General features: G+C 48.8%; 1 protein-coding gene across 2 annotated transcripts in view; it reads right to left on the bottom strand.

Annotated features, from left to right (window-relative positions):
* LIN28B (lin-28 homolog B) overlaps positions 1-10,460 on the bottom strand; it is an 86,319-nt gene extending 75,859 nt beyond the window's left edge. Inside the window, exons 1-2 of one of the 2 annotated variants that reach the window (XM_058802636.1) lie at positions 10,427-10,460; positions 2,419-2,606 (exon numbers count right to left, since the gene is read on the bottom strand). In XM_058802636.1, coding sequence (XP_058658619.1) covers positions 2,419-2,606; positions 10,427-10,460 — 222 coding nt within the window. Of the gene's footprint in view, positions 1-2,418; positions 2,607-2,882; positions 2,962-10,426 lie in introns of those variants that run through there. The other variant, XM_058802635.1, reaches the window with a different exon arrangement.
* Positions 10,461-12,851: the final 2,391 nt, after the last annotated feature.

The raw sequence follows: 12,851 nt of genomic DNA, 5'->3' as shown, positions 1-12,851 counted from the left end.
AAACTAACATCTTTGCCTTGAAAAGGACCCTTCACGTGGCAAATTTTTTTCAAATTAAAGAAACTAATAGGAATAGGGTCCAACCACTGCTCAGGCAACAGACTGTTGTACAAGCAGGAGCATTAAATAACATTACAGAATTAAAGACATTTTTATGCTCTGGCTGCTACTGCTAGAACTGGTCAGCTAGTTAGCTAACAAAGCATTGTACATAACAATAACAATTATCTAAAATGTACTCTGAAATACAACAGGTAGTAGTTCTCCCTGTTACACTACACAGAAAACTGATAGAAAGAAGATTCATGTCACCATGAAGTTTATATATACACACCTTAGATTTCATCAGAATGAAAATGATGAGTAACATACTTTGCTGCAAGAGCAATTCATTGCAAAATACTAATAATAACTTCACTCAGTAAGACATATCTGTAAGTAAGCTCAAAATGACAGAGACACACAGTTAACATGCAAGGAAACATGGTATTTTTCACTGCATTTTACACTGTGATTGTCTTAGAAACCCAAGGGTATGGATAAATTGTAGATTATTAAACTGTAATAAACAAACTTGTCTAACGTTTCCTTCTCTTCCCTTCCTTTAGGGAACACAACTCAATAGAGACCTTCAAATTTACAACTACTTTATTATTTTCTATGACTACTTTCCATTATGAAACTGAAAACCTTGTCTAGTATTACTTAAATGTATCAGGTTATCATGCAGTTCAATACTTCTCTATTTCCATAGCTCTAAGAATATCTTTGTTTCCAAATGTGTTTTTTATTAACAGCACTGCTATGTTTTAAATATTTGTCTTCTACAATTCAAGAAGCAAAAAATTTACATACATTAACACAAAATTACATTAAGAAAGAGGGAGTTTTATCTTTAAAGTAAATTTATAGAACTGTAAAGAGCAACTTCGTGACTTAAGATACAAAGAAGGGAAGAAAAGGGGAAAAGGAGGAAGACTGCTCCTTCTTTGATAAGTGTTTCATTCATTCAGTTCTAAAGAGAAAAAGCAGCAGCAAAGAGGGGGCAGTTTTCATGGCAGCACAAAGCAGGAAGTGTAGGAATTTAGTGAGTTCACTACTGGATTCTGTGCTTTGTACATAATTCCAAATGCAAGCAGCTGTATTGGAGGTGCAAGGGCACGTGTGTGTAAGGCACTAGGACAGAAATCCACCCCACCCTGCCACAGCAGCACATTCTGCAGAAGTTTCAGCCACCTTTTCACTAACCTAATCAAAGGTGTATGATTTTAAAAAGCCTGATAAACTTACTGGAGAATAAAGCCGGGCCACCAAACGCACAATTAGAAGGGAGTCACTCTATAACCACGAACAGCCCCTTCACCGTCATTGCAGACGTCACAGCAAACGGACAGCCACGTAAAAAGTGGAAAAAGATGCCTTTTGCCTCCCTAACATGGCCCTAGCCAAGCCCAAAATGGTCTCTCTACCTGAGAGCTCTCCTCTTCCCTGATCACAGAGGAGATGGGTGAAATTCAAAATAGCACTGTTGCAACTGGAGACTTACAGAAGAACCAGGGAAGATCTTCTTTACAAACCACAGTACAGGTCTCAGAAGAAGTTCCCTTATTATTTCATACCGATTTTGCATCTGAAACTCGTTTATCATGAAGGCATTCATACCAGTTTCCACGTTCAAAACACAAAACCAACTATGCTGCTTAAAATTAAAACCATGGACCCTACACCCTTTGTCTCCCCAACAGCCTTACAGAGACACTGCTTTTGGTCTGAATATTTTATAATTACTCTTTTTTTTATTCCCTAGAAAGAAATAATTAAAAGCCAACCAACCAAACCACGTACACGCTTCAGAGTATCACCACAGGGACACTCTCAGGTCTGAATTACTGCAAAATAACACTATAATTACGTCTTAATTTCACTAACTAATCTCAGATGAGCTTTTAAAAAGTAATTCGAGGTTTACAAGTAAGCCGTTTAAAACTGTACTCAAATGTTATCTGAATGAAACCCGACATTTATTTATCCTTTTCCCAGCTTAATTTTAAACAGTTTCCAAGGAAAGGCATATCTGCTTCTGATCAGTCTGGTGACAAATGATAAACCTTGTTAAAAAGTGTGACATTTGAAAATAAATAAAAACCACAGGAGACTTTTTCCAGCCAAGGAGGAAGATACGAAGAAACATTATACCCTCGCACAAATCACCAGCCACAGAGACCAAGCACAATCTAACGACCTTATTTACTCAAATTGTACACTGCCAACAAAACCACTACCTAAGGCAACTCTTTAACTACAAATGTACCTAAACACCGAGAAAAAAATAGGTTACTTCTCTTCACATAAAACCGGAGCCCCACTGAGCTCAACCAAATGTGGCAGGCTGAGATGGAAGACAAAAACGGGTCTTACTTGGTGTACAAAGACATCAACTGGAGACTCCAAGGGGCTTCCCTCTCGGTTGCTCATGGAGATGAACCCGAATCCCATTCTCACATTGAACCATTTGCAATGGCCGGTCCCGTGCAAAACCTGGGATTCCTCTTCTTCCTCCTGCTCCGGCAACTTCCCGGGCTCGTCTCCACCTTTACTCGCCCCTGCTGAGGTAGAGGGAAAGGCGGGGGGTGTGGGGGGGAAGGGGGGAGAAAAAGAGGGAAGAGAGGGACAAGATGCAAAGCAAAGAGTTAAATTCTGGTAACATCCTTTTGCCGCTGTATAAAGGGGTTACTATAAACGGAACGGGGTAAAAAAATAAAAAAAAAAAGGGGGGGGGCGAACAAAACAAAATCAAAAAGCAAACGGTGAAAAGTGCGTATTTTTCCTAAATCCTAAAATAAACAACCTTCTCCCCAAAATACGTAAAAAAATTAAATCACCGGAGGTTACAGAGAGGAAACACTGCGCACGGAGGCTCTCCCTCTCTCCGAGCCCAGGGCAGCCCACGTTTCTGTACATACGTGTATTTTTCCATTTAACTCCATCTTTCAGCCACATTACAGCACGGAACGCGATACTTTACTTGAATATTGCTGGTTTAAGACCGATCCCATTTCTCAACAGAAATTCTCAGCCCAATTAGTCTCTCCTCGCAAGGCGCAGGACCGGGGGGGCGAGGGGGGAGGCCGGCCGAGGAGGGGTGGAGGAGAGAGAATGAGCAAAATTGGGTAGATTGCACAACTGCTTATTGCACATGCAGCGCCGAAACCACTATTTTCCACCGTGTATCCATCCCTCCTTGGAATAAACTTTCGATTAAAGTTGGGACAGGTGTACGGCCGTTTTCTCATCCCACCACTGCAACTGTGCTTAATCAAACAGGAACAATTCAAACAATAGCCCCCTGAAAGCTTTTCAAGTTGTGAATCGGTGTGGGCGGTACGGAACAGTTTCTGAGCTGGGTAACAATGGGTTTGGAGAAAGCCCCCTTGCGCGAGCTGCTAAAAAAGGGTAATGCATAGTTGGGTTAAAAAAGGGTGGGGGGAGGGGGGGAGAGGGGGAGAGAGCGAGCGAGCGAGCGAGCGAAAATCATAGTAAAACAATAGAAAAAGAAAATTAACCTTCGGCCATGTTGCCCCACGGGCCCTCTGCTCCAAACTCGTGAGATGAAAACTTTCCCTGTGGATCGAAGTGGTCTTCTGCATTAATCTAACATCCTGATTTTGAACGATCGCAAATTTAGCTCGCATGGTCTAATGTGCTTTCCCTCTTTTGATTTTTCCCCGTCTCTCTGCTCCGTTTCTGGCCCCCTGCGCACACGTGACTCGGTCAATTACATGCTTTCTTGCTACTAATTTCGCATCGGATCCTTAAGGGGTTGGTAGCAGGCAGGAGCAGCCAATCGCCATTTCAAGTAGCCTGACACACCAAAATAATTTATGAATGAACAAGAAATTTCCAACGCGGCGCTTTTTTTTTTTTTCCTCCCCTTCCTTTTCGGACAGCTAATCTGCACGCTTCTTTACGGGAAATCGAGATGACGTATTATTCTGGGGTTTCTGCCCTCCCGTGCGTGCAGAAATCCGTAGGAAGGTCCGTGTGTTTCTAGATACGGCCCAGTGAACAACAGCTGCACGCAGGGGCGGCCGTGCGGGGGAGATGTGGGGTGTCCGTGCCCAGCGCAGGCGGGATCCGCGCACGGAGGCGAGATGCTCCCGCACGGGGACACGCGTGTGTGCGGACATGGAACGGGGTCACACGTGTGTGCGGACATGGAACGGGGACACGCGTGTGTGCGGACAGGGATCGGGGTCACGCGTGTGCGCGGACATAGAGCGGGGTCACACGCGTGTGCAGACACGGACCGGGGACACACGGAACAGGGACAAACGTCTGTGCTGACATAGAGCAGGGTCACATGTGTGTGCAGACACAGACGGGGGACACACGTGTGTGCAGACACGGAACAGGGATACACGTGTGCAGACAGGGACCAGGCACACACGTGTGTGCACACACGGACCGGGGACACACGCGTGTGCAGATATGGACCGGGGACACACGTGTGTGCAGACATGGACCGGGGACACACGTGTGTGCAGACATAGAGCGGGGACATATGTGTCTGCAGACACAGACAGGGGACACACGCGTGTGCAGACACGGACCGGGGACACACGTGTGCACACATACAGAACAGGGTCACACGCGTGTGCAGACACGGACCGGGGACACACGTGTGTGCACACACAGAACAGGGTCACACGTGTGTACACACACAGAACAGGGTCACACGCGTGTGCACACATACAGAAGAGGGTCACACGCGTGTGCACACACGCACAGCGAGCGCCCGCAGGCATCTGTGGCACCCCGTGCGCACAGCGCGGGCAGATGCGCAACTGAATCGTGACTAATTTCGCATTCAAATGAGAAGCGCGCCGGAAACGCGGTATCACCTTAATATGCCCCAGAATGTGCGGAGATCTAGCGTTTCACAACATTTCTGGAGGGGGGATGGGGCGAGGAATTGTACTTCACAGGTTTCTCCGCCATCTCTTTCCGGGGGAGGGGATGTGATTAATGACTTCCTAAATAAGAGCCCAGTTTTCAAGCCGAGAATTGGAGTGAACCTCAATCAGCAGTTGGGAGAGGACTGACAGAGAGAGGGATTTACTGGAGAAGAGGGCAGAAAAAAAAAAAAAAAGCCTCGGGGGAAGAGGACAAAGAGGGGAGAAATAGCGGTGACCAGGCACTGCTGGTTTAAGTCTTCACTGCCAGCGGGAGGGGGATCCGATTCGGAGAAGAAATGTGTGATGTGTAACGGGCTTGGTAACAGTCCCTTTGCAAGAGAACTCCCCTTCCGCGCTCACAGGTACACGGCTCTGGCCCTGCCCTTCCTGCTGCTCTACGCACGGCCAAACGCTTGTAAAATAATACTTTAGAAACGTGAAAAACGAACAGGGGAGAATTAGTTTTATTTTTCCACCTGCCCATCTCATTTAAAGTTACAGATTAAAGTATTCTGTCCTCATCACCACCTGCTCGCATTAACCTGTCTTTCCATGCGGTATTTATACATATAGATACATGCATATATACGTATATATATAGATATGTGCTTTAAACGTTGCCCATACCTTGTAAAAACCAGGACTCCGACTTTCTTTTTAACCTCCCCCCTCCTCCCCAGCATCCTCTCTTATCCCAAGGACACACAAACAAAAGCCAAGGCAACAAACCGATCCGTGCAGAACCTCAATGCAAGGGGCTTATGCATTTGCAAAGCACTTGCTGTTGTTTGGGAAGTGGCGTCGATCAGTCTGCCCAATTAAGGGGAACGCCTTTGCCCCCATGGGCCTGTTTACTCCTTTTGTTGCCTTTCGGAAAGCGTCAATTCCCCTGCCAGCGCCTCATTCCTGTGTGAAACACCAAGGTGGAGGCTCCGTGTGATCGCCGGCAAGAAAGAGGCGAGGGTGGGCAAGAGTGTACAAATACAAGCACCCTGACAAGTGGAGCAGAAGCTTTAAATCCTGAAATTCCTTTGCAGTCTTCAACCGTAAATTTCCTATAGGTTATTTCAACAGTCAGGTCGACTTCCTACACTGACCTGCCTTACGCATTCGTGCTACATACCGCTGCTTTTGGCTCATAACCTCCCTTTCCCCCTTACAACAGCGATTATTTTGCAAAATAAATCGCCAGTAATTTTATATGTTTGGTTCTTATGACCCGGACGATATGTAATATATAATGCTTGTACACGATTTTAATAAACGCGAAACCTCAGTTATGAACAAGAAATTAAGGTTACCGGAAGAAAACAATCCTTACACCTCTTACTTGAACTGCCCAAGACTACATATCTACTATGTAGCAGAATGGCACATTAATAAAATACAAGATCCCCCTGCCCCTCGAAAAGAAAGAAAATACCGGTTTAATAAAGTTTTTTAAGTCTTTATTTTAAAAGATCGGTTTAATTTACCGGTATTCGGAATTAAAAAAAAAAAATCCTTAGAGGCTAGAATATTGGTTTAAAAGACACAAACGAGTTGATTGAGTTCATTAAATGGACAAAATGTCTTGTTAGCAAATTTCAGTGAAAAGAAAATTCACTATATGTTCTTCGATGAATAAATGAACGACTACTAAACCACGTAAATAAATGAATGTAAATATATTGGTTGCAAAGTTTTTCTTAGGTTGCAAAATAAGTGCAGATTTTGTAAAATGGAAGGGGGGTTGGGATTTGCAATGTGTCTTTACGGAGATTTTCAGGCCTCCAGTATTAGTGGAATTAAGGTTGGGGTCACTGGACTGGTCACTGGTGTCAGATGTTATCGACTCATTCATTTCCTGCAAGGGACATCAGCCTTTCAAGTTTTGTGGAAGGTAGAGAGCTGTTGCCAGCTGGGAACTCTCCGGGTAAAAGAAAAAAAAAAAAATTAAAAAGAAATAAAAGGAACCCCAACCAACACCCTTCCAAAATTCATTCTGAAAGGAGGAGGGAAGAGGTAAGAAAACCCTACAGAACAAGCCAGTTCGCGGAAAAAATTAGTTTCATAGTAATAGTTTACTTTTTCTTTTTTTAGTCAACTTCTATCCTTACATTTCGCTAAACAGATGCTAATTTTGGAAAAAACAATTATAGGAAGCTGGAATCATTGTCTTCCCACATGCACAGCAAGAGCTCGCCTGAAACTATGTAACCAAAACCAGTGGTGTTGGATTTCCTATTTGTCACCTTCCTAAAGCTTTTAAAGTCCTAACTTTGCTTTCTTCTAGTCCCCTAAACAAAACCAAAACAAGGCAAAAACCGCACAACCCCCCTCCCCGAAAATACTACAATATTACTCGCCTTCTCAAAAAAGACCCCATCTCAAAAAAAAAAAAAAAAAAAAAAGAGGGAAAAAGAAAACAGGGGAAAAAACAAATCACAAAAATCCAAAACAAACGGCGGAGCCGCGCGCATTTGTGCGTTTGAAACAAAACGCGTGTTTTACACTTAAAAGCAGAGCTCGGGGTGCTGCTGCCATTCCCATTTCAAAGCACGGGCAGCGCCGCTCGCCGACGGGCGGGCGGGGCAGGAGCGGCAGGAGGGGCGGGCAGGAGGGGAGGGAGGGGCAGGAGGGGCAGGAGGGGCGGGCGGGAGGGGCGGGCAGGAGGGGCGGGAGGGGCGGGAGGGGCGGGAGGGGCGGGCAGGAGGGGCGGGAGGGGCGGGAGGGGCGGGAGGGGCAGGAGGGGCGGGAGGGGCAGGAGGGGCGGGCAGGAGGGGAGGGAGGGGAGGGAGGGGCAGGAGGGGCAGGAGGGGAGGGAGGGGCAGGAGGGGCAGGAGGGGCGGGCGGGAGGGGCAGGAGGGACAGGAGGGGCGGGAGGGGCAGGAGGGGCGGGCGGGGCAGGAGGGGCGGGCAGGAGGGGAGGGAGGGGCAGGAGGGGCAGGAGGGGCAGGAGGGGCGGGCAGGAGGGGAGGGAGGGACAGGAGGGGCAGGAGGGGCAGGAGGGGCGGGCGGGAGGGGCAGGAGGGGCGGGCGGGAGGGGCAGGAGGGGCGGGCGGGAGGGGCAGGAGGGGCGGGCGCGGCGCCCCTGCCCCCTCTCTCTGCTCGGCGCCGCCCCGCCGATGCTGCACCGAATGAGATGCCCGTCGTGTTTTTTCTGCACGGTCTCCACCGACAGCGGCTCTTCCTAGATGTGTGGCCGGAGGGAGGCCTTTCCCGCCGCTCCTGCGGCCGGGAGGCTGTGCCGGTGCGGAGCTGTTCCCGCCAAAACCCTCTCACCTACATTTTGGGCGCCAAAGCCGCTTTCCCTTTCCGCCGCCGGGCCCCGCTCCCGGTGTGGCCGTGCCGCTCCCGGGGAGCCGAGGCCGCTTCCACCGCTGCGCCTCCGCCGGGCCGGGCGGGAGTCGGGAGCCCGCCGTCAGGGCCCGGGAGGCGGCGGATCTGTCCTCCCAACCCTGCCCAAAGCCGGGCTTTGCCCCCGGGCTTTTGTTTAACACTGCCCCGAAAATGCGGCTCCTTCCCGGCGGGGACGTGGCGGTGTGCCTTCCCGCGCCTTTGCGAGAGCAGGGTCGGACGCGCTCGGGACACCGCCAGTTCCCCTGGTCGGGCTGATTCCCTCTCTTTAAAACGCCAGCATTAAGAGTGGAAAATATGCAATTTGTAATTATTTTTATAAAAAAAACCGAAACGGCGCCGGCCCAACTGCGTGGTGCCACGGCTCGGATCGAGCAGGGACGGGATTTGCCCGACGTGCGGCTGCGGGTATGAAGTTAGAGGCTTTAAGGAGGCGCCTTCGCACCGCGCCCGTCCCGAACCGCGGCTCTTTTCGGGAAATGCAGTTTCCAAACTGCATTTCAGGGCTCAGAAAGCGCCTCTCCGCCCTCACTCCCGGCCGCCGCAGCAGCTCGGGTTTTTAGCTTCCCCGACGCTCCTCAGCAGTCACACCCACGGATGCCCGGAGCCCGCCCTGCTCCCTCATGGGGACGGGGCAGCCCCCGCCGGGGTTCGCAAGCGCCGCTGCTCGAGGTGGGGTCGGAGCGCGGTTTCAAGCACGGGCTTTGCGAGCACGGTCTGTCGGAACGAGAAGCGGCGGCCGTGGGTGCGGCGCTGCCCGCCCTGCCGTCCGTGCACCTCTGCCGGGCGTGCCGGCGCTTTGCGGGGAACTGAAGGTGCTGTCAATTACTGCGATCCCGCGCGGGAGGACGCGGGAGGCGCTTCCTCGGGTGCAGGATGTGGTCTCACGTACATTAACCGTCTCCCAGCTGAGGATTTGCGACTGATAGCGGCCGCTTTCCCGGGGGATTTAAGGAGGCTCTGGAAGTCGTCGCGGGAGACCGTCTGACAGGGCTAACGCCCCGCAGGGAGCACTGGCCACCGCGGAGGGACCGGCCACACGGCCCGGTGTCACCGCTTCGCCGCCCGTTCGGCAGCCGCTGGACGATGAGCGGACGGGTCCGCGCCACGGGCACTTTCGCTGCAGCCCGTCCCCTCAGGCGGGACAGCGCGGCTTGAGCGAGCCTCATCCTCCCCGACGGGCAAGTGCCCCGCGCTGACACGGACAGCTCCTCCCGCCCCAGCACACAGCCAAGCCCCGGCGCCCGCCATCGCCCCCCCAGGCCGCCCACCGCTGCAGGGATCGCGGTGCAGGAGCGCGGTGCGGGTCGCGGTGTCCCCGGGACGCGCGTCCTTCCCTCGGGGGCGCAGCGCCGCTCCGCGGGGAGCTCCGCGCCCCGGCCCGCGCATGCGCCGCCCCTGAGGGCACGGAGGGCGCCCGGGCAGGGGGACGGACGGGCGGGCAGGCGGACGGACGGACGGACGGGCAGGGGGACGGACGGACGGGTAGGGGGATGGACGGACGGGCGGGCAGGATGGACGGGCAGGGGGACAGACGGACGGGCAGGGGGATGGACGGACGGGCGGGCAGGGGGACAGACGGACGGGCAGGGGGACGGACAGGCGGGCAAGGGGATGGACGGGCAGGGGGACGGACGGACGGGCAGGGGGACGGACAGGCGGGCAAGGGGATGGACGGGCAGGGGGATAGACGGGCGGGCAGGAGGCGGACAGACGGCACTGCTGAGGCGCCGCAGTCGCAGGAGGTGCGTGGCGCCAGTGTGGCAGCGGCGCGGCAATACCGGGTTTGAATTTGAGCCCGTGACTGAGGTGTGTGCGCCCACCGGCGCGCCTGCCGCGGGGATGGTCCCGGAGCGCTCACACGAACCCGTGAGCTCCCACCATTTGCGACAGGTATGCGACATGCGGTTATTGTAAATAAACTTTCCTTATGTAATTGTTTATTTTTCTTACAGAAGCCGAGCACTCACGACTGCATCCAACAAGAACTCTGAAGCTGTGGACAAAATCAGCGGTTCTTCCCCATCCCACCCAGTGATTAGTTCATGAGGGTCAGCGGGACAGAAGTGCTGAAGCCCGTCAGTTTTACAGATACACAGTCAGCCACGTAAGACGCTGGAGAGAAGACTGACCTGAGCCTGAGGAGACCTTCTTGAATGACCTCATCGTCTTCTGAGGAACCTAAAATCAGAGAGCCGGAGTCAGTACCGCGTTCAATGTCCCAGAGTACCGTATTTAATTACCTCAGCTCCCGTTCAACGGCTCATTAGGAGGCCATAAAATGCCAGGGCACTGACTCTATGAAGTGACCTTTAAACCTACTGTGTGAGACTTACCTAGCTCATCAGAACCACAGGGAGATAACCGAGAGAAAAAATTTAAGTGCTGCTTCCCCCCTGTCCCCCAGTACCAGTAAAAGCATTGCCCCTTTCATTAGTCTCTTATGAAAGCTACACAATTGATGACAAGAGGGAAAAGACACAGATTTGCAGAATATTGGAAGGTGTTATTTTCCTTTATCAATATTTAATTGCAGTAGGTAACCTAAGAACTAGTGAGCTGTCTTTACTATGCTTAAATTGTACATAATAAACAATTAAGTCACTCCTTGTATATGATTTATGAAAAGCCAATAAAAACAATTCTCCAGGATTCTTTCATGGTCAAAATAGTAACTCAATGCCAACTTATGAGTATCAACATAAAAATGCTTTTAGTTATGACTTATAAAACTGCAGAGCACAGTATGTAATATTAAATTCTAGGTCTCAATCTAAACAAAATCAAGCAGTCATACAAATACAGATGTGTGACTTGACTGAAACTTCATAAAAGGTGTATTTTTGCTCTAGTTGAAAAAGGCCTGCCTTATTTTGTATAATGTCAACGAAAATATCACACAGAAGAAACCCACTGCAGATGGCACGAAGCATTAAGGAAAGTACCTTGGTTTTGGAGTATTCTTCTTACTTAGGTTGTCCAGTTTGCTTAACAAATGAAGGATGAATAGACAGGAGCATGCACAAACTCACCTGCCACAAGCCTGTCTTCCTGTCACCCTACTATCTTTCTGAATAATCCATGTTAACCAAAACCCATGCAAAAAGAAACACGGAATTGCAGTATCAACCTGTTTAGATATAAGCCCAGTTCTCTTCTGTTTTAGAGAAATCTGAGTTCTGTCTTTTTTCCAATTTAAGAGAACATCTGTACAGCTATCCTGCTCTCGTACTAAAAAACAAAAAATGGAGTTGGATATCCTACTAGGAGTGAGAAAAGTCACAAGAATGAACAAAGACAAATCAGAACCAATTTTCTTTAACTTCTTTTCCCTTACAGTTAAATATCCCGAATACTTTCATACACCAGAAATGGGAAAAGGGGGTGGTACAATTTTTCTTTTCAGTGCAACAACACTGGCAAGTTGATTCTGTTCCTTTTCTTTTGTAGTAACTAAGTTTTCCAATGGAATTGTGTGGACTTTTGTCTAGTACTAAACCTAACTCTGCTTTTACACCTTCAAGCACTGAAGCCCAATCTCTTGTATCTGCTTCTTTGTTCTGCCAACCTGTGGCCATGTGGCTTTTGTGTCTTTCAGATTTACCTGCATTATTTATGCAACATAATGAAATATGCAAGCATAGAGTAAAGGATCCGTTCTTGGCTTTGGAACATAGCCTGCTTCAGTTTATGAAGGGATTAAAAATAAGTATTTGGGGGAGTGGTGTTGGGATTCAAAGGAGGAAAGTGCAGTTCTTAAAAACTGTAGCAGAAAACAGGACAAGTTCAAGCTATTCTTGTTTCCAGTATTGTCATTTTGTGACACATTTTTAAGCATCATATATTATAGAGAGTCACAGATTATTAAGCAGAAACATGGATATCTAATTTTTTTATAATTATTACAAAAAGCTTCCTGATACAAATCTTAAAGCTTGGCATATAGATGTGTTAGTGTAGAAGAGCTTGGGCATTTCAATTCTATTAACTCATTTAAATAGATAGTTTAAATGAGAAATTATTCTGGCATGTATTTTACTGTGTCCTACTGAAAGACATACAAAATCAGTTCCTGATTTAAATGGAAGCAGGTTTGGGCTCTGAAATGGCTCATGGTGAACTCTCCTGTGCCTGCTTATGTTGTACAAACCAAATAATTATTTTGGCATTTTACTTCTGCAACTATCTTGGCATTTACGTGAGCTTTGTAACTGCAAGTAAGTAAATAAATGCTGCTGAGGAATTGTGTACTAGACAGCAAGATGTTTTCAGGGAAAAAGTCACTAGCTTTGAAAGCAATCCTCATTTTTACCAGGCATTCACAGCATGTGGAAGGATACTGTAACAGTAAGCATGAAAATTAACGCGAGAGAACACCAAATAGAATTATTGCTGGATAGAAAATACAATGAAAAGTGTAAAGGCACACTGACAGACACTCAACAAAGGTAATCCACTTTCCCTTACAAGTAGCACATTCTGTAATTGAACTAACTTTACAGCTTATGTAATCTATTTTTGAAAACTTATCAATCAGTAAAAAAATAATAAGTTTGT

This window comes from Ammospiza caudacuta, chromosome 3 (genome assembly GCF_027887145.1).
Source record: "Ammospiza caudacuta isolate bAmmCau1 chromosome 3, bAmmCau1.pri, whole genome shotgun sequence".
Taxonomy (NCBI): domain Eukaryota; kingdom Metazoa; phylum Chordata; class Aves; order Passeriformes; family Passerellidae; genus Ammospiza; species Ammospiza caudacuta.
The sequence above is the reverse complement of the archived record's forward strand: the minus strand, read 5'-3'. Positions and strand labels throughout refer to the sequence as shown.